Raw genomic sequence first — 20,976 nt, forward strand, 5'->3', positions numbered from 1 at the left:
AATTTTTAATAGCTTTTTATACAAATGATGTGAGTGCTCACTTTGGCAACATGTATACTATATAAATGATATGAACCTTTGTCCTGTCAAAAGTATATCCTTGTTTGATATGTATCTTTTTAACATTGATTCTTTTAACTTACAAAAATTTCATATTTTTATACGTATTTCAATTTTGATTGCTTTCATGTCCTTTAAGAACTACATAAATGTATCACCTCGGTTTTCTGTTTTCTTTCTCGGTGTTACTTTTTTGTATGTATTTATTATATTTCTGTATTTAGTTCTAAAATAGATCATACTCTATTTTTAACCCATAATTAAGTTTATTATTATTATTATTAGCTTCACCTTGTAATAGCCACATTCAGTTTTTCTTTGAATCTAAAGACTTCATTGAGATAGAGTTGAATATACATATACTTAAGAGAAATGAACTGAAAAATCCCAAGAAATCAAGAAATACAAAGACAGAAAATTATCATTTCCCCTGAGAAGAAATTACATTTTAGGTACTTATTCTGTCTTTGTGTTTCTCGATTTCTTGGGATTTTTCAGTTGTTCAGCCTACCTTTTTATCTTGTATCACAGAACTCTTTCTGGTCTTAAAGCTAGTTATTTACAAAATGACCATTTAGTTTTTTTAATTGAACACAGAGGGAATATTCAGGTTTAGGGTGAGTGGAAATATCTCCAGATTTTTTGAAACTATATGAAAATCAGAATCTGTTCATTTAATTCATTTAACCTGTTTGCGGAAGTTGCTGTGGTAGTTAGGTTTGTTGTTGTTGTTTGTTTATTTTTGGTAGAAGAGGAAACTTCTGTAGAATGTCTCTACAGTTTTGTGGGGATAGTGGCAAAATGTAGCAAATTAGGAGTTGCTGGATAGATTTATCATTTTGGCATTCTTTCTGCCTAGGAGTAGTAGTTATAAGCTCTTTTAAGTAGAATAGGTCACAGGCAGCATTGCTACTCTAGATCTAGAGTTTTTACTCCAAATAAATTTCCAAAATAGAATGTTCATGTAAGCCTATTCATTGTGTTAGAGAGGTTAAAGAGGATATGGAATTCTGCCATGTGTGTTTTTATATCTTTAAAAAGTTACATTTAATTTTGCTTCTTATTTATAAATTTGATTTATAAATTTCTGATTATAGTTCCTGTTTAGTGATTGTAGTGGTATATATCACACCAGTTGACCATATTGAGACATTTTACTTGTTCTAAATATAAAAAATTAGTTAAAATGTATATATTAGCACCACCAATACAAATTATAAAGGAAAATATGTATTTTGAACAAAGATACCTGATTTTTTTCCCCTTGATTTATAGTCAGAACTAGATGTTATATCAGCAAGAAGCAGTTAGTAATATAAACTAATTATAATTGTGACTATATGTAGGTCCAGCCTTAACTATAAAATTCGGTAACAGATGGTATTATCAGTAACCCATAAGGAAAAATCATGAAGTTGATAAAGCAATGCAGGGATAAATATGATCTATATAAATGCTTTTGTGAGGAACGGAAGAACTTGGAAAACTTTATTTAGTCACTGACATACTATTAGTAGTTACTTTAAATAGATTCAAATAACTTTAATTCTCTAACCATTGAGTTATTGTATGTTGAATTATCTTTTTTATGCATTTGGAATGAAATTGGCTAGGTACCATTCTTGGGAGAATTGAGGAAATAGTCACTCAAGTTACTTTCCATATGGTTTAATACTCTTGAGTGAACTGCTGCTGTGAAAACTGTATTAGACTGTCTTTTGCTTCTTTCAGCTCTAAGTTTATTTGATTTTATACTTTATCCACCAAATTAGTATGATTTTATACTTTGTAAAACAGGGGGAAGGTACCCTCTTCTTTGTGATATTAAATAATTTTGAGAAAAATACCTTGGCATTCAGTTTTCAGTAGAAACTCCTACCTGCCTATTTTATCTTACTCTGTGATGTATAAGAACCAGAATGAGAGTTGTGCTCAGCCTATTTAAATCTGTAAGAACATTTATTCTTAGCATTAATATGAATTTTTGCATCATCTTGATAAAAGGAACACATTTAGAAGGGAACTGTCTTTTTGGTAAAGTTGAGTGTTTAAGGTAAACTTTCCTCATCTCTCATAGAATGATATTAGATAGGTAGTCATAATACTTTTTTCTAGATATTTATTCAGTTATTTGTTTAGTGATTTATTATATACCTATCACATGTCAAGAACCAGTGCTGCGTTTTGGATATAAAAATGAAAAGGACTAAACAGCTGTAGGATCCTTGATAATAGTATGTATACATAAATCTAAAACGCTGTGATATTTAGGTCATCTATAGGGTGCTTTTGGTTTCTGAGGCCCTTTGGGTTTGATTGTTGTACCTGTTTTTATGTTATCATTGACATCTTCATCACTACCATCATTACCATGGTTTTTCATTGTGTGTAGTGCATAGAGACAGTAAGCATAGTGGTTAAGAGTAGGCTGTCTGGAGTGGCACAGCCTAGGTTTCAGTTTGCATCTCTGTGCCTTCTCAACTATAAAATGATAATAATAATTTCCTCCTTCCTAGGGTTTGGGGAGGATTAAATGAGTTAATACATATAACATACCTGGAGAAGTGCATGATACATAAAGAGCATGTAATAAAAGGTAGCTGTTATTGGTCACTTACATATATGTGAAACTGCAGCATGTGTATTTTGAACAGTATATCAGACTTAGTGTAAAGATAGGTAGCTTTGTACATTGGTGACAAATGCCAAAAATAACTGGAGATGCCTTTTTCTGTTAGGTACTATTACCACCTTTTCACTGGGAATAAATCTTGTAACACCTGTGTTCTTTAGGATTTCCTATAAATGCTGAGGATGCACATCACTTTAAACATATAAAATACATTAAGGGGAATTACAGTCATGTGGTGTAAAACTATTTTTCCAGAACCCTTTGTAGCAGTTCTCTCCTCAGGTTTTTAGCAAGATGCTTGTCCCTTTACCACATGATGAAATAATAGTAGAGTGCATATCAAAACCACTAACTTCATCTATTTTTCATGGGTTTAAAAATATATAACTTCATTATAATTTTGTATTTGACAAACAAGTAATAAAAAGTCTTTGTAATAGAATATATTAGTAAGTATGTATCAATAAGGATTTTTGTGAATAGATAATATTTAATAAAATGTTCCTCATTACACTTTAGCTATTTGAATATTTAATTCAGTGATCAATGGACTTGATGTTATTTTATATGTAGCCCAGTCCAGAGTCGTGAAGTCTGTGTGTGAATAACGTTTGGATGTCATAATGGTGACCCAGTTTTAAGAAGGTGGTATCTACTGATTGTTCATAAGCTGCTTTAGGATTTAAGCATTTGTTATTTGTATTTATGAATTCAGCATAACAAGTATTTTATTAGTAAAGCTATTTAAATTTTGGGAATAAAATGTCTAACATCACTAAAATTGTTTTAAAGTTATTTTCAATCATTGTTTTAAGTTATTTTTAATTATTTTTAAGTTATTTTAGCTACGATGATATTTCTGACTTTTAAAACTGATTACTCCTTTTTCAGCTATGCTAAGGCAGCCTTTTGCTTAGAAGAGCTAATGATGACTAATCCACACAACCACTTATACTGTCAGCAGTATGCTGAAGTAAGTGTTTTCAGAAACAACAGTTGTATATGATTTTATTTTTGTGGGTGTTACGTATTATTTTAGAACTATAAATATGTCCTATTTAGTATGAGGCAAGTATATAAATATTTAACACATCCGATGAAAATTAACTGTATGAGTAAAAGTTTTAAATTTTTAACACTGTAATAGGAATATGACTTTAAAAATAAAAGCATTTCAAACAGTGAAATTTTTTTTTATTATATACTATTTTATTTCCTAATTATGAACGATGATGTCACAGCTGTCACCATTTAATGGCTTCTGAGACATTTATAAAAATTATGATTTTTAACTCCATATTCTAGGAAATTCATATTAAGATCAGTAGTTTTGGAAGTAGCAAGTATTTATCTCACTAGTAAGAATAATGGTACACAGTTGAATGCTATGTCGGAAGGATTTTATTATTAAGAAATGTCAAGGTGGCTAGAAAAGGATGACTCAGTGTTTACATGTAGATTTAGAATGCTAGTGATAGAAAATATGAAGTTGTGAGGCATTTGCAAGGCAGTTGAAATAGAAATTACGTTGGCTTTTTTAATGACAGCATTTTGTTTTAAAAACTACTCTGATCTTAATGTTCACAGAATAGGCTTTTCAGGGGAGGTTATGTTTTAAAATTTAGATTAACTTTAACAACTTTAAGATGAATTCTTTTAACATCTTGCATTTGTTTACAGAATATCTGTTTTAGTTACTCATGCCTGTGGTATGATGAAACATGCTGTATTTCAAAGTAGTAAAATAAACAGATTTCAGCACTTTGCAATTTTTAACAGGTTAAATATACTCAAGGTGGACTTGAAAACCTCGAACTTTCACGAAAGTATTTTGCACAGGCATTGAAACTGAACAACAGAAATATGAGAGCTTTGTTTGGGCTTTACATGGTGAGTAGAGGTGCATGTTTAATGTTATTTTCTGAATTCTGTCATTTAAACCCATTAAGTCTATCCCATCCATTCATTTCTGTCTTGTTTTTTGTGTTTTGTTGATAGCATATTTTTTCCCCTCTAGGTAAATATGAGCAATAGGTTATAAGGCAGTTTTATTTTTGAAAGTTCATATATCCTAGATATTTGACATTTTATTTTAAAAAATCTTTTATCAGAATTTAAGTCTGCCCTTATTAAATAGTAACAGATACAAAACCATATTGTATATATCTTAATTGTTTTGATATTCTTGGGTTTATGTCCATCATTTTTGTTTTTCTTACCTTAAATTTTATGACATATTTTTAAATTATGGAGTAACAGACATTAGAAAATAAAATCTCTATTGTCAAATATAAACTTCTTATATGGTACAGAAGAAGAGCTTGGAAATTGTGGGAGGCATGTAATTAAATATTTCTATGGTTTATGTATGCCAGATGACAAGCTTAGAAAAGTCAATTAACAAGGGCTATGGGAAATAGAGGAAGAATTTGCTGAGCTTTATAATATACATAAAATGAGCCCCTCTCTCTACAATCAGAAAACTTTTTTTTTTTAATAAGCTAGTTCTTTGAAATTTTAATTTATCCTGGTCTTTTCATGGACTTTTGGATGAATGTCTTGTTAAGGCTTAGTGAAAGAGAATTCGTTGCAGAGATAGAGGCAGGAAGAAACATAAATGAAATAATTTTCAGGAAAAGAATGACAAAATATAATTAGAAAACAGTTCAGAGGAATTTCAAGAAATTTTTTTTGGATCTACCAGTGCCAATTGTAGTGGCTTGGACATACAATATAGTAACGGTGACTCTTTTTACCAAATAAATGAAATACTAATAAACATATATATAACAATAGATTATTAATAGTTTACACGTAACACTTTATGTGCTAAGCATTTTTTTGAGCTCTTTTTAAAATTTAAATCATTAAATCTTCACATCACCTTTTTGAGAAGATACTGTTATTACCACCGTTTCACACAAAGTGAAACTAAGATGCAGAGAGATCTAATTAATTTGTGGAAGGATAGTTACAGACCTACTGAGTGATTGACCTGGGATATCAGCTCAAGCAGTTGAGTCCAGAGGCCTTCTTTTAATTGCTCTGTTTGCTGAAATTCATACCGAAAAAGGTGACATGAAAGACATAAAGGTGTAAATATAAGATTTTGGCATATAAATTCCTGATTGATAGAGGAGGTGATAGAGGGAAAGAGCCTATAACACAGGCTAAGTATGAAAGAAAGGCTTAATTTGTTTTTAATAACATGGACAGAGCCTCGTAAGATTAAGACATATTTAAGCATAATATAAAAGATCTTCTCCCAAGAAATGTGTATATAAACACTTAAAAGTAAGCATATAATTTTGGGGGTGTACATATTCTTTCCTGGATCCTAGATTAGGATGGATCAAATTGCAGTGATTTTAACTGGTGCCGTGGAACATAGTTTGGAAACTCTGGATGTAGTGAAAAGAGAAGTAGATTGGAAAATGAAGATCTCTTTCTTTTTGTAAGGCTTTCATTAACTTGCTTTGGTCAAGTCACATCACTCCTAAGTTTTTTTCACCTGTTAATGTAGGAAGTTGGACTAAATTATTTTTGAGATTCCTTCTTACACGAGTATTCAATAATTCTATAATTCTGACATAGGATATAGCTGAAGTAATACTGTGGTAAATAACTAGAAATAATAACTTAATAACATAATAATAATGACCAGCAATCTTCCTACAATATTTAAGTGATTTAAGTGATATTCTACAGTACTTAAGTATTTAATTTTACCTTTATGAGTTGTGGTAGACAGCTAATAAAATAAATTAGATATTATGTAAGATATTCATTCTTTTTTTTGTTACCTTATTCTATATTTAAAAATATTTTTTCATTTTTGAAAACTATTCCAGTTTACTTTTATTTTTAAACTTGTTTTGGTACAGTTTTAAAAAACTCTTTGTTATCCCAATGCAATTATGACCTTTACATGGTTTTTTGATTATCTTGGCTAGAAGAAAGGAATTTTTTGATGTTTCTTTTTTGTTTTTAGTCGGCAAGTCATATTGCTTCTAATCCAAAAGCAAGTGCAAAAACAAAAAAGGACAACATGAAATATGCTAGTTGGGCAGCTAGTCAAATAAACAGAGCTTATCAGGTCAGTATTGATCATTTTATGTTGTCATTCATTATAGGTCAGTTAATGTATTTCTTACTTGTTTTTGTTTCAGCAGACTACAAAGCAACATGTCTGTCATTGAACTTTTATGCCTTTGGGTCTTAATCAGATGTGTTTTAACTGTGTAGAATTAACTTGTAGGATCACTTGTTCTTTTTCTTTCTTCAAAAAAAAGTCTTACTGGGGCAACTGGGTGGCTCAGTTGGTTAAGCGTCTGACTCTTGATCTCAGCTCAGGTCTTGATCTCACGTTGGTGAGTTCAAGCCCCACATTGGGCTCTGTGCTGGGCGTGAAGCCTATTTAAAAAAAAAAAACAAACAAAAAAAAATACAGTTCTACAAAAGAAGTCCATTACTATTTTGATCCTATAATTAGCCTTACCATCTGGAAATTTCAGTAGTTTGGCATTTGGCAAATAAAAAGTAATTCTAAAAATTCAGGAAAGGTAAACAAATTGCATAATGTATTTCAGAAGCAGATTGGGTATGTGAGTTGAGTGTATTATTAATTAGAGGTATCTCAAGTCATTAAAAGGGAGGAAGAAAAGCCTAAAGGTAAACTAATCAGATTATATAACAAAGGTTTTGTGCTTTGCTTACTTGTCAGAGCTTATCTGAAACTTCTCTTTTTTTAGTTTTCTGAAGCTGTCTCTATGAGATTCTCCAGGAAGGGTTCATGGGAAAACATACCTTTTTACATCTTGCATGTTTATAAACTTATCTCTCAGTAGTCTTTGTATTTGAAGGATAGTTGGGCTTTTTATACAACCTTTGGCTTACGTTACTTAAGTATCTCAAAAATACTGTTTCATTGTGTTTTAGGATAAAATATTGCTGTCAAGAAGTCTGATACATACTGATTTTCTTTCCCTAAGTGACTTAGATTTTTTGTCTGGATGTCCAAAGGAATTTTTCCTTTATCATTAAAATCCAGTAGTTTTACTACAGTATGTTTTATTGATTATTATTGGGTCAGTTTTCCCAAATGCACAGTAGACCCATTTAGTATGTGGATTTAATCCTCTTAATTTGAGGAGTTGCTTTTAGAATTATAGTGTTAAATAATTTTTCTGTTTAATTACTAAAGTTTTTTTTTTTTTCCAGGATGTAAGTTTATTGGATTTCCTTTCTCATCACCTTTTTGTATCATTCATTTTCTTTCAAATCCTTTTCTGTCATTTTTGGTATTTTCTTTTTTTTTCTCTGTAATGCTTTTTTATGAAGTTAGTCTGTATTCTTTTTTTTTTTTCTTTCTTTCTTGTTAAATCAGATAGTTTCTATTAGGAGGAGGTTTTTGTGGAGTGAGAATGTCAGAGCTAGGATATAATAACTCTCCCAGCTCGTCTTTTTATGGCTCCCTCTTTGTTACAGAGAACTTAAATATGACCTCTGTGTATATGCAGTCTTTCTTAGAACTAGGTCTGATTGAGAAAGATTTCTGGCTTCAGCCCTTGAGCTCTGTAGATCTTGAATTTTGAGTTGTTGCTCTTAGCTTTAAATGTTGCATTTTGTTGTTAGGTTTCTTCCTTTCATTCATTCTTTCTGGGATTTTTTGCCTGTAGGCATCACTACCTTCCTCATCACCCCCACCCTTCCCCTTTATCTGGACCTTCTCTCCCTCTTACCCCTATTGTTTCTGCCCTGTTCAATTCAGTTTTAGTTTCTGGTGATTATCCTTCAGTGTGAGGTTTTTTCCCTCCTAGAAGAGGATGTTTGCTGGGTATTTCAGAGATTTTGAGGTTGTAGACTGTTAGACTTGTTTAATGTCACATTTGCATGCAGCTTTTAAGACCTATCTTTGATTTGGAGCCTTTGAGACTGCCCTAGTTTTGTAGGCCATTTGCGGATTCAGCCAATTCATACTTTTTTCATTTGTGTGGCTTGTAGAGTAGTAGTAAGTTGTCCATACCTATCATACATACATACCATGCTCCTACCATACAGCTTTTGATCTTTTGTAGGTCTTGTCACTGTTGATAATAAAATCATATTATAGGGTTTTTTTTTTTTTGAAGATTGCCTGTAATGTAGTTGTTTTGAAGGTGTTCTCTTTGGGCTTGTTTCCTATTATTTTGGTTTTGGTGCTGTTTTTTTTGTTTTGTTTTTATACTCCTGGTTGGATAAGGTTGGGGAGATTAAAAAATTCAGTGCCCCCATGATCACATTATTTAAAGTTACTTTTGTGTACTTTTATTATATATAATAGAGGTTATTAGTTCTGTTGGCATATTGTAAGTCAGAATATTTATAAATACTAGCTAGACTGTGCTTCTTCAAATGCAGTTAGTTTGAGATAGCACAGATCATAATGGGTTCCACACATAGTAGTAGGCCTTGAGTGTGTGTGTGTGTGTGTGTGTGTGTGTGTGTGTGTGTGTGTATTTAAAGATAAGACTTTGATAATATAAAACTGGTGGCATGCAAACTACATCCTTGTTTTTAAGATATTTTTGAGAAACAACTAGCTGCTCAGAGTGCTTTTTTTTTTGACATGGCATGGTTACATTGTTAAAACCAATTTTTATTATAACATACATAGAAAAAAGAACCCAAGTCATAAATGTACATTTCAACAAATTATACAAGGTAAATGTATCCAGGTCAAGAAATGGAAACATTTCTTGTTTCCCAGGGCACCCAGAGCCCTCATAGTATATCCTCTTAATTTCTGCTCCTATCAACCTCAGGAGTGTTGATTTATAATCCCATTGTTTTGGCTTGTTTTTGAACTTTCTGGAATCATATAGTACATAATCATTTTTGTCTAGGCTATTTCACTCTTATGTTTATGATATTATCCCTCTTTATGTTTGTAGTTCATTCATTTTCATTGTATTGTTTATTGTATGCACATGTTACAATTTAGTTAGCTATTGATAGGCATTTGGGTTATTTTCTGTTTAGGGCTATTATGAATAATATTGCACTGAATATCCCTGCACAGTCTTTTGGTATACATGTACTTCTGGTGGGTATATACCTCTGAGTGGAAATACTGAGTCATAAGTTGTTTTCCAAATTAGTTGTTTATAGTCCCACCAGCAGTGTTTGGCAGTTCTTATAGTTCCACATCTTGCCAATACTTGGTGCTGTCAGTTTTTATAATTATAGCCATTCTGGTATATGTATAGTCATATCTCATGGTTTCATTTTGCATCTCCCTGATGACCAGTGAGATTGAACACTTTTTCATATGTTTATTGGCCATTTGGATATCCTCTTTCATGAAGTCTAGCTTTTTCATTGATTTATGACTTTTTATTTTGTTTTTTTGAAACAGTTTTCTTATTATGAGCTTTTTGTTGTATGTGTAGCAAATTTCTTCAATTCTTTACTTGCTATCTCAAATGATTGTGATGAATAAAAGTTCTGATGTTAAATATGTTTATTTTCTTTTGTGGTTTGTGCTTTTTGTGTTTTGTTTAAGAAATCAGTTGCTACTCATAGTCATAAAGATAATTTTGTGTGTCTTTAGAGGTTTTTTTTCTTCTACATTTTGTATTTAGATCCACAGTCCATTTTGAATTGGTCTCTATGTATGATGTGAAATAAGGGTATATTTCCTCTCGTGTAGGTATCCAGAGAGTTTCTGTCCATCTCTGTATTTGGTCATGAGTCCCATTCTGTGAATGCTAGTACCATGTAGGAGTTAAGAGAAGAACACAAATGCTAGATCCATATTGTTGTTTTCAAAGTTTGGCGTTGACATTTGTTATTTATGTGGCTTTGGATAAGTTGTATACTATCACTGGGCTTAGCTTTTCGTCTGCAAAATGGACACAATTGAAGTTTTCTGAGGATTAAAGGAGTTAATAAATAGTATTCACCAAGTCACACTAATCCTCATTACGTTGTATTTACTAATCACATCCTCCAAGTTTTCTTTATGATGCCTGCTGTATTCATTGCAATTATAACAACAATAATAGCTACAAGAGCAAATATTTACAGACAATTTGTTACAAGCTAGGTACTTTGACTGTTCTACAAATGAAGAAGTTAAAGCATGGAAAGATTAAATAACTTTCCCGAGGTGACATAGCTTATTAATGACAGCTGTTTTGTATGTATACTCCTCTATAAAGAAATGTCAGGTATAAGTGTATCTGAAGGTATAAATACAGTTTTTCACTGTCTTCTTAATTATTTTCTCATGTGAATAGTTGATAGCTTACCCTCACTTGTGTCTCTTTTCAGTTCAGTTCAGAGCTTTAGCTCTAAATAGCAACTACGTTCAGAGTTTTATTTTGTTTTTTGTGTTTTCTTTCTTCCTGTCTCTTCAGTAATACAAGACCAGACAAGCATGCTTTTCTCTGCCTTATGAGATGCATCACTGGACATGAATCTATCATTTCAGTATTTTAAGCCATTGTTCATAGAAACAAACCCTGTTCTTTAGTAATATTTACTCTTCCTGCCATTCTTTTTTTTTTTCTTTTTTAATTTTGCCTCACTAATTCCATTCTATTTATAGACGTATAAAGTCTCAGTGTTCTTTGGAAAGAGCTCTAAGAGTGTCACTGGTACTCTTCAGTATTTGAGTTTTGCATCAGAAACTCCACAGTCCCCAGAGATACTTTACAGATCTTTACTGAAGACATGATTTGCCTTCTCTTGACTCTGTAGGAAAGGATAGAAAAAAGAACTTTTGCCAGTTTCTATCATTTTAGATACCACTGCAGGAAAGATAACAAATTTCTCAGTTCCTCATGTCAGATTTCTGTATAGCAACTTCCAGTACTCCTCAACTAGGAATCATACCCATCATGCAAAATTTATTTGCCTCTAGATACTAGTAACAGGCTTTAAATAAAATCTCTTGGTGGTTTTAAAGCTTGCATATTTTTTGCTTTTTCTGCAGAGGTTCTGGGTTCTTTCTGTGAATCAGATTCTGTAAATATTTGTATCCATTACCTTTTGCTAACTTAGTGATTTGACTAACTTATTTGCTTATGATTCTATAGGTAGGCTGTTTAGCTTGGGCTCAGTTGAGTAATACTGCTTGTCTCGACTGGGCTTATTTATATTTCTGTGCTGTGCTAGTGGTTGATGGCCTCACTTAAATTTATCTGACTGTTGGCTTGCTGTCTGTCAGCTGGAAGTGCTAGGCCTTGTGTTTCTCATTTGGCAGACTAACTTGGACTTGTTCGTGTGGTCGTCTCAGGGTTTCATGAGGAGCAAACAGCCAAACTCCAGTGTGCAAGGGTTTTTTGAGTCTCTATTTATGTCATATATTGCTAATTTTCCATTGCAATGCAAGTCACATGCTCAACCCAGATCCAGGGGATGTAATACTTCACCTGTTAATGGGAAGATAACTATGTGGTCATTTGGCATTTTATTACACGGTTGTATAAGCCCATAGTCCCCGCCTTCTGTTTTCATTTATTTTGTCTTTTTCTTTTTATCTGATTTATTAAGGTATGACTTATACACAGTAATGTGCGCACATTTCAAATGTACGGTTGAGTTTAGACAAATGTATATTCCCTTCCCACCAGCACCTCATTCAAGATTTCCATCACCTGAGAAAGTCCCTTCTGCCACTTTGCAGTCAGCCCCACTTGTCACTGCAGACAAGCACTGATTTGATTTTTATCACTATAAATTGGTTTTGCCTGTACTAGAACTTTATATAAATGAGATCATAGGTTACATACTCTTTTGTGCCTGGCTTGTTTCACTCAGTATAAGGTTTCTGAGATTTATCCATCCAGTGTTCCAATTTATTTATCCTATTACTTTGTCCACCCATATTATTTTCCACAAATTATGTAAAGGTAAAGTTTAGCCCAATTTATCCCAGTTGTCATAGTGGATAAATTATTGACCTTTGAATTTGATAAATCAGTTTTATGATTTGAATGTGCTTTCTGGTGAGTTATCTTTAAGATCATAGGGAATTATGAAAACAGAGTTTATTTAAGCAAAATCTAACTGTATGAAAACAAAAATGCAGAATTTGTGATTAATGTGGAAAGTATAACTTTCAGAGATTGACATTTTAGTAATTAGATAAATCTCTGGGATCTAATTGAGAATTTTATGACTCATGTCTCGGCATATAAACAAGTATAGAGTATATAATAAATACTCCTTATTGTAATGTTTTTCTAGGCATTTATAAATTAGAGAAAATGAGATTTTAAGAACTGCTTTTCCTTCTTTCTTTCTACTTAATAATGAAACAGAATATGGCTACTACTTACTCTTCAATTAGGTAATTGGTTTAGCATGTTCAGTACAGGCAGGCAAGTTTGATTAATGCTCATGAAAAACTTTAATGTGAACCTACTCACAATAATTTTCCAGATAAATGCTTCTTTGGTACACTGTTAAATTTGTCTGTGCTAGCAATCCATATGTTATTTATGATTGCAGAGGTGATTCTGTTACTATCCTTTTGGGAAATGGAAAATTAAATCATGATTTGAGGGAAAAATAGGATTCCGGCTTAATCAGTTAAATTGCCATATAATTCTGGAATAGACAAAATAATTGCATGTCAGGCAAAATTTGAAGTGATAGATTTATATTTCCAACTTTCTTTTTATTTGTTCTGACACAGATAAGTTTGGTTTATTCTAAATTGCACTGGTTGTCAGTAGTATTGACACACAATCTTTAGGTGATTTTTAAAATTAGCTAATTTAAAAAATCACAAATTTATATTTACTCTTATTATGTTTGAGTACAAGTCAAGAAAAGTTCTGTATTTTAAAATACTGGTCATGACTTCAGCTCTACAGAAATTTTTCATTTCTATTTTGCTAATTAACAAATTGGAGTGAATGTTACTACGTGGTATCCTATTTTTCTCCAACCCATCAAAGCTTTTTCTTAGAATTAGGCCTTCAAGTATCTGATTAGGGCCATTCCTGTTTACTTTGGATAGGCAGTAGTAAAATAAAAGGCTTTCTGTTCTTGGTAAGTCCTTGCGAAAGTGAATGTATCAACTGGATTATAGGAGTAATGACACACCCTACATCCTTTAGTCACCATGGGAAATTATGAAAAGGCAGAGTTTTAAATGTTGTGTTGCTGTTACCATATTTTGTAATTATGAGTTGTATACTTAACATTTGAATTCCTTAAATTAGTAATGTCATATGAAAGGTAAAGTAATCTTGATTCTTATGAGGAGCTTTTCTTTTTCCCTGGCATTTCTTCTAGAAATCCCCTTTATTTACTCTATCAAATCAAGATTCAACCACAGAAACTAATGGTTTAGGAAGTAGGAGAATCATAATGTTAACCTGCAGCCAGTGAGGTCAGAAGCAGGTTACCAATTTCTGAACTCTATTGCTTCTGTGATTTTACCTATACTCAATCACTTAATCTTTCTTAACAGGACATGAGAAGTTTGCCAAATTAAGTTAATTACAAAAGAGAAGGAGCACATCATAAATCAAGTGTTAAGTGCTTAAGACAGCATTGATATTTTTAGGGAAGATCAGTCATTTGAAAATGTATTGAGTGCTTGAATGTTAATTTGAAAATATTATATTTTGCTAATCACAGAGGTAATCAATACTTTAACCAGGGGGAATGGGTAATATAGATATAATAAACCTTCCCTTACCCCATAAGGACCACTTCTGTAGTAAATCTGTAGTAGTCAGTCAAACTGATAAATGATGAGAATTGTCAGTGTAGTTAGAAAACTCATTTTGAAATCAGCATGGGGTATTCAGCAGTGTTTCCCTCACTGATTATGTGCACTATATTGAATTTAATATGCCATGAATTTGCTTTTAAGTGTGCAAAGATACTATTTTTAATGCATTGTATTTTGTTTTCATTATGAAATCCAATGGTTTTATAAAGTAAATTACAACTTCACAAACTAGAAATGCATATTTTAAAACGTTTGCATCATTTTAATATGTAGCATAGAGTTTTGACAGCTCTTTGCTGCTGAAACATACCACCTAATCAACTAATAATTCCAAAATTTTTTTAAAGATTGTGACTTATTTTAAATAATTTTAGAGATATCTTGCAACTTTAAAATATTTAATAGAAATTACTTTACATTTACATTTTACTTTTGTTGAAATTGTAAATATCTGTTTAGAGGGCTGACAAGTAGAAATGGTTCACATTTTTTACTTATAAATTATGCTTTTTATTTCATAAAAGTTTTCTTGTCTGGAAAGGTTAGTTTTGAAATGTATGTTTTTATAGGTTATCACACTACATAAACACTTAAATCAGTCAATTTTGCAGTGAATTCTTAATACACTTCAACTAAAGATGAAACTTAATGAAAATGTAAAGTCTAAATTTTGAGGAAATTGGACTTCACAAATTGATGAAAGAAATTAAAGACAACACAGGCAAATGGAAGGATATTCCATACTCATGGATTAGAGAACAAGTGTTGTTAAAATGTGCATACTGCCCAAAGCAATCTGCAGACTTAATGCAATCCCTATCAAAATACCAAAAGCATTTTTCACAGAACTAGAAGAAATAATCCTAAATTTGTATGGAAGCACAAAAGACCCTGAATAGCTATCTTGAATAACAAAGCTAGAGGTGTCCCAATTCCAGATTTCAAGTTATACTACAGAGCTGTAATAATCAAAACAATATGGTACTGGCACAAAAATAGAGACATAGATCAGTGGAACAGGATGAAAAGCCCAGAAACAAACCCACGATTATATGATGAATTTATCTTCAATGAAAGAGGCAAGAATATGCAGTGGATAAAGGGTAATCCCTTCAACAAAGGTGCTAGGAAAACTGGACAGCTACATGTAAAAGAATGAAATTGGACCATTTTCTTACACCATACACAAAAATAAACTCAATGCATTAAAGACCTAAATGTGAGACCTGAAATCATAAAAATCCTAGAAGGGAGCATAGGCAGTAATTTCTCTGACATTGGCCATAGCAACATTTTTCTCGATCTGTCTCCTGAGGTAAGGGAAATAAAAGCAAAAAATAAAACCCCAATTTTGTTTAATTGGAGAAAAGATATTTGATTTCACGCTAGTGATAAAATAGATAACGTTAACTCTCATTAGCAAAGTGAAGGTAAGATTGTGATTTTGAACCTGCCATGAAATTGAGCCTAATTGCATTTTTTTAAAAATTAGTTTGCAGGTCGAAGTAAGAAGGAAACCAAATACTCTCTTAAGGCAGTCGAAGACATGTTGGAAACGCTGCAGATCACTCAGTCTTAAGGTTTCAAACTCTTTCACATTACATTTCACAACTGCACAATTGAACTTACTGGCCTGTGACTTATTTACTAAATGCCTAGTGCTATTTATATACTGATTTTTTGTTAAGAGGGCAATTGTAAAGAATGTTTATATAAACCTAAAAATGCCTTTTATTGCTAAGCAGGAAGATGGAGAAAGTCCATGGAAGAGAGATTTAACAAGATTTATATTGATTGTACATCATTCTCTTCATATCACACATAATATAAGTGCTTTTAAGCCACAATCTGATGTAGAAATCTCACAAATAAATTATGATGATTTATTAAACTTGCATATGAAGATTCTAGATTCTTTTTGTTAAACTCAGAGAAAATGTTGTTTTAGAACTCAGTTTCTAGTTAAATTCTTTTTATTTGTGATAAGAAATACATAGCATTCACAGCTGACAAGGAAAATGCTCGCACGTTATTTTGATTCTCTTTCTAGTGTCAAGTTGGATTTTGCTGTGCATTCCGGTGGGCTTGTTTTATGTGCTATGTTATTCTGATAAATATTGCTTAAAATATGTTGTTTTCCAAAGTTCAGTCATATCTCTTTGTAAAATTTTTGTTTTATATGTCATTCTCCAAAATTCAGTCATATCTCTTTGTAAAATTTTTGTTTTACCGTAGGACATAATTGAGATTTTTACCTATAAAAAGCTTTAAGGTTCATGTATACTGTAATACTCAAATTTAGCCTTTATGAAAGTTACATTTTTTGAACTTTCAAGTATAAATTGCATAAAAGAATATTAAGAGATCATAGAGAATAGGAATTAAAAGGGTTTCAGTGGCAGGACAAGAAAATCTAAAGTGTCTAAGAAAATCTTAACTGTCTTCAGGAGAAAAATTTCTATTTCTGATATTTCTTTACCTTCTTAGTAATAATTAGAATTTTTTTTTCCTTTTTCTCCTTTCATGATAAACAATCATATGCTTCAACAATATTTTGCATGTTTCAATAGAATAGAAAGAACTTTGAGAGTTAAACACTATTCAGACACCTGTTTTTAAAATAGGCAATTGGTCATTCAAGGCATGTATTATTAGTAGTAGCTTGCATTTTACATATATGCGTTACATTTTGTATGTATCATATACATGTATAATTACATATATAAATATAAATACATAGTTTACCAATTGTATACAGAAGCTCTTCCATACTTGTCATTGTTAGATTTAGGCAAATGGGGTTCATAGAGGAATTGACAACTTGGAAGTCTTTAGGAAGAAAATTATTGTCAACATCAGTTTTTTAAATTTTTTGAAAATTCTGTTAGTAAATTATTCTCCATATCTGGTCTAATTCTTTTATTTTGCAGTCTTTTTCATTTTATTCTTTCATAAGAAGTGAGCACATGTGAAATAACTCTCCTCATATAAAGGCAATTCTTATCAACTAATCTTTGTTATCACAAGATACAGTGTTTTTTGCCCATAAATTTAGTAACTGCATTTTCAACATAATCAGCCATTTAAGATGTGTTTCCTATAAAGAAAGTAGTGCCCGTATATTATTCCATTACCTTTCTTTCTCTCCTGCTAGTCACTAGAGTAGTATTTACTTTAGCAATTATACTTGTGTAAGTTAGTGCCTTTTATAACTGTCAGCCTAAGTTTCACTTTATTTTTCTAATTTTAATACCTTCTTGTTAAGAATTTTTTATGAAATACATTATTGATGTGTAATAATCTATAAACCTCAGTTTAAATGTACAGATAATCCCATCGTGGCAGATGTTTGCCAACTGCTTTTAGTGCCACCTTTTCCTTGTTAACAGTATCTTACATTGTTCAGGTAGGAGCAGAGATCCCTGTTCTTCTAGGAGATAAGGACCTTAACCTTATGAATGATCTAAAACAGAAGTGGTTTCATTTCTTATGGTCTGTGTTATGCCAAGGAAGAATTTTTTGCAGTGAAGGAGATATTCTGTATTTCTACTGTCCAGTTTGGTAGCTACTTGCTGTACGTGGCTATTGAGCACTTGAAATATGGCCAGTAGAACTGAGAAATTGAATTTTTAGTTTAAATTAAACTTAAATAATTGCATGTGACTCATGGCCATCAGAGTAGTGGAAGTGTAGATATCTAAAGTGTGAGCATGTGACCTATTTAAGGCTAAGAAAATGGACAGAAGCCTGTTGAGAAGGGCTTCCTTTCAAATTAAAAAGTCAAAGCATTGTGAAGTAAGGCTTTTTGCCTCTTTCTCTTCCTTCAGGACATGAGTGTCAGCAACATGGTTGGAGATAAAACAGCCATCTTACAACCATGAAACAATAAATAGGAGTATGAAAGCTACCTTTCAAAGATGGTTTTGTAGAAAGATTAGGGAGAGCCTGGGTCCCTGATGGCATGTTGAACACCTGAACCAACATGAACACTTGCCAACCTCTACACTTACTACATGAGAAAAATAAACTCTGTTTAGATGTTTGGATTTTCTGTTACTTTTGCCATGCATATTTCTGACTACTATATCCATCATTCAGCTTTTTTTTTTTTTAATATGCAAAACTCTTATTTTAGACATGCTGGGAATGGTGTTTCATAATGTAATGATTTAAAGTAGAGAAGCATATATAACAAAAGAAGTAATATTTTGTTGCAGTTCAGCACACACTGTTTAAGCCAACTTTATAGGATAGTATTGACTTGGGAGCAGAGGAGGATGTAGAAAAGATAGAATTGGAAGACTAATGTTCAGTATGCTGGGAGCATATAATTTTTATTGGTAAATATTTCAAAGAATCTTTTTTTTTCCAGTGCCACATTTATTCTCAAACAACTTCATTTTACTTCATTTCATAGAACTGTAGGATTTTAGAAGGGACTTGAAAGATGATTTAGTTATACTCCATTTTAAGATGAGGAATTGAGCGAGGTTCTGAAAAATTAAGCCCTTCTGTGACAGAGCAGGACTAGGATGTTGGGAGTTCCCAAGTCAGTGTTCTTTCTAGTGTACTCACTCATATGCCTTTTCTGTGAAATGTTCTTCCTATTTTAGAGTGACAAAATTAAAAGATAGATATAGCCAAGAAACATTGCTTATTAACAGAGCAGGTATTAGAATTCAGATTTTCTGACTTGTAGAACAATTTTTTAGAGGAATAATAGTCATAATTTCTTTTTTTAAGTCATAATTTCATTTTGAATTAAATTGAACTTAAAACTCAATTGACCATTTAAGCCGTTACTTCATGTAACATTGTGAGAAGTATTTAAGACTATTTAAAACTATTTCAAGCCTTTTACTTTGAACCTCTGATGTATCCTATCTCCCTTCGCACTCTTGACAAAGCAACCTTTTGTTGCAGACTGAATTGTGTCCCCCCAGTACTCCTATGTTGAAGTCCTAACCCTAACCCCCAGTACCTCCGAATGTGATTTTATTTGGAGAGAGCCAGTTAGGTCATAATGAGTGGGCCGTAATCCAGTATTGATTGATATCTTTAGAAGAGGAGATTAGGACACAGACACACAGAGGAAGGACCGTGGGAAGACAAAGAGAAGATGCCCATCTACAAGCCAAGGAGTGATTCCACAGAAGAAATCAACTCTCCTGACACCTTGATCTTGGACTTCTGGCCTTTAGAACTATGATAAAATAAATTTCTGTTGTTTAAGACATCAGTTCTCTGTGTACTTTGTTAAGGCACCCCTAGCAAACTAATAGAGCTTTCTTACTATTTCACAGAGAAAAAGAGAAGTCACTGGATAAAAATATACCCTGTATCAGACATTCTTGTACCCACCTTCACCTCTTTTTCTCTTACAGTAGAGGTAGACCTACCCTTTTCTGAACTATTTCCCACCACTGTCTCCCTCATTTTTAATACTTCAGCCTTACCTCAGTTTCATGAATTGCCATATTCCCTTCTACCATAGAGCATCCTGCCTTCCCCAAAACGTCACATCATCTCTTTTATTCACACTTGTCCTTAAGTTGTTTCTTTTCTTTATTATCTCTTCTCCTTCATTTCAACTAGGTTCTTCCTGTTAACACTCAAATACGCCCATTTCGTTACTTTTTAAAATATCTCCCCTCCTTTTCACAGTCCTCCTCTAGCTACAAAACCCATTTCTGTTTTTGTTTTTGTTTTTTTACAGCCAGATTCCTTCAGTTTTCTAAACTTGTATCTGTCCCCCTGCCACCCCATTCTTTAAATTGCTCCAGTCTGACATTCCCCACCCCCCACCATTTCCTTTGAAATAGGTTAGTTCTGTATCACCCAATCTGATGGATCTTTTCTGTCTTTTAAACCATAACCGTGTTCCATTTATTTTATGCTGCTTTATACATTTCATGTCAGTTCTTCTCCATTTTCATTGTCGCCACCATCACCTGACTCCTGAACTACAATGGTAGTCAGAAAGCTAGATTTCTCAATTTAGCCACATTTAAATTACATGGAGTTGTTAATGCTTTCTTTTTCCACACACTTGATACTTGTTCCCTCTATATAGAACAAAGCCTTCCTTGACTCCTCTTTCAAGGGGTATGTCCCTCTTTTTTTCTTTTTTTTTCTACCTGTTTTTTTTTTTAAATAATGTTTTATTTTATAATACTTTGACTCACAAGAAGTTACAAAAATATATGGGAGTTCCCATGTACCAGCTTCTTCCTATTATCTTAACTGCAGTATATTATCAAACCAGAAAATTGACCCTGCAGCATGCAGCAACACAATTAACTCAGATACTGACCTTATTTGGATTTCACAATATTTACAAGCTCTTTTTCTTCTGTTTATAAAATGTTATATTTGTGAATCATGTTATTATTACCACACAAAGGATATGGAACTTAACATCACAAAGAAAGTCTCTTGCTGCTCCTTAATAGTTATACCTTCATCTAACCCTAATGACTGGCATCCACTGATCTTTTTTTTTTTTTTTTTTTGGCACTGTAATGTAGGTTTAAGGATGTTATATCAGTGG

General features: G+C 32.2%; 1 protein-coding gene across 2 annotated transcripts in view; it reads left to right on the top strand.

Annotated features, from left to right (window-relative positions):
• EMC2 (ER membrane protein complex subunit 2) overlaps positions 1-19,660 on the top strand; it is a 51,037-nt gene extending 31,377 nt beyond the window's left edge. The window contains exons 8-12 of one of the 2 annotated variants that reach the window (XM_047841835.1): positions 3,584-3,665; positions 4,472-4,582; positions 6,684-6,788; positions 15,919-16,006; positions 19,489-19,660. In XM_047841835.1, the coding sequence (XP_047697791.1) occupies positions 3,584-3,665; positions 4,472-4,582; positions 6,684-6,788; positions 15,919-16,005 (385 nt within the window). In that variant the 3' untranslated portion in view covers position 16,006; positions 19,489-19,660. Of the gene's footprint in view, positions 1-3,583; positions 3,666-4,471; positions 4,583-6,683; positions 6,789-15,918 lie in introns of both variants that reach the window. The other variant, XM_047841834.1, reaches the window with a different exon arrangement.
• The last annotated feature ends 1,316 nt before the right edge of the window (positions 19,661-20,976 follow it).

Source organism: Prionailurus viverrinus, chromosome F2 (genome assembly GCF_022837055.1).
Source record: "Prionailurus viverrinus isolate Anna chromosome F2, UM_Priviv_1.0, whole genome shotgun sequence".
Taxonomy (NCBI): domain Eukaryota; kingdom Metazoa; phylum Chordata; class Mammalia; order Carnivora; family Felidae; genus Prionailurus; species Prionailurus viverrinus.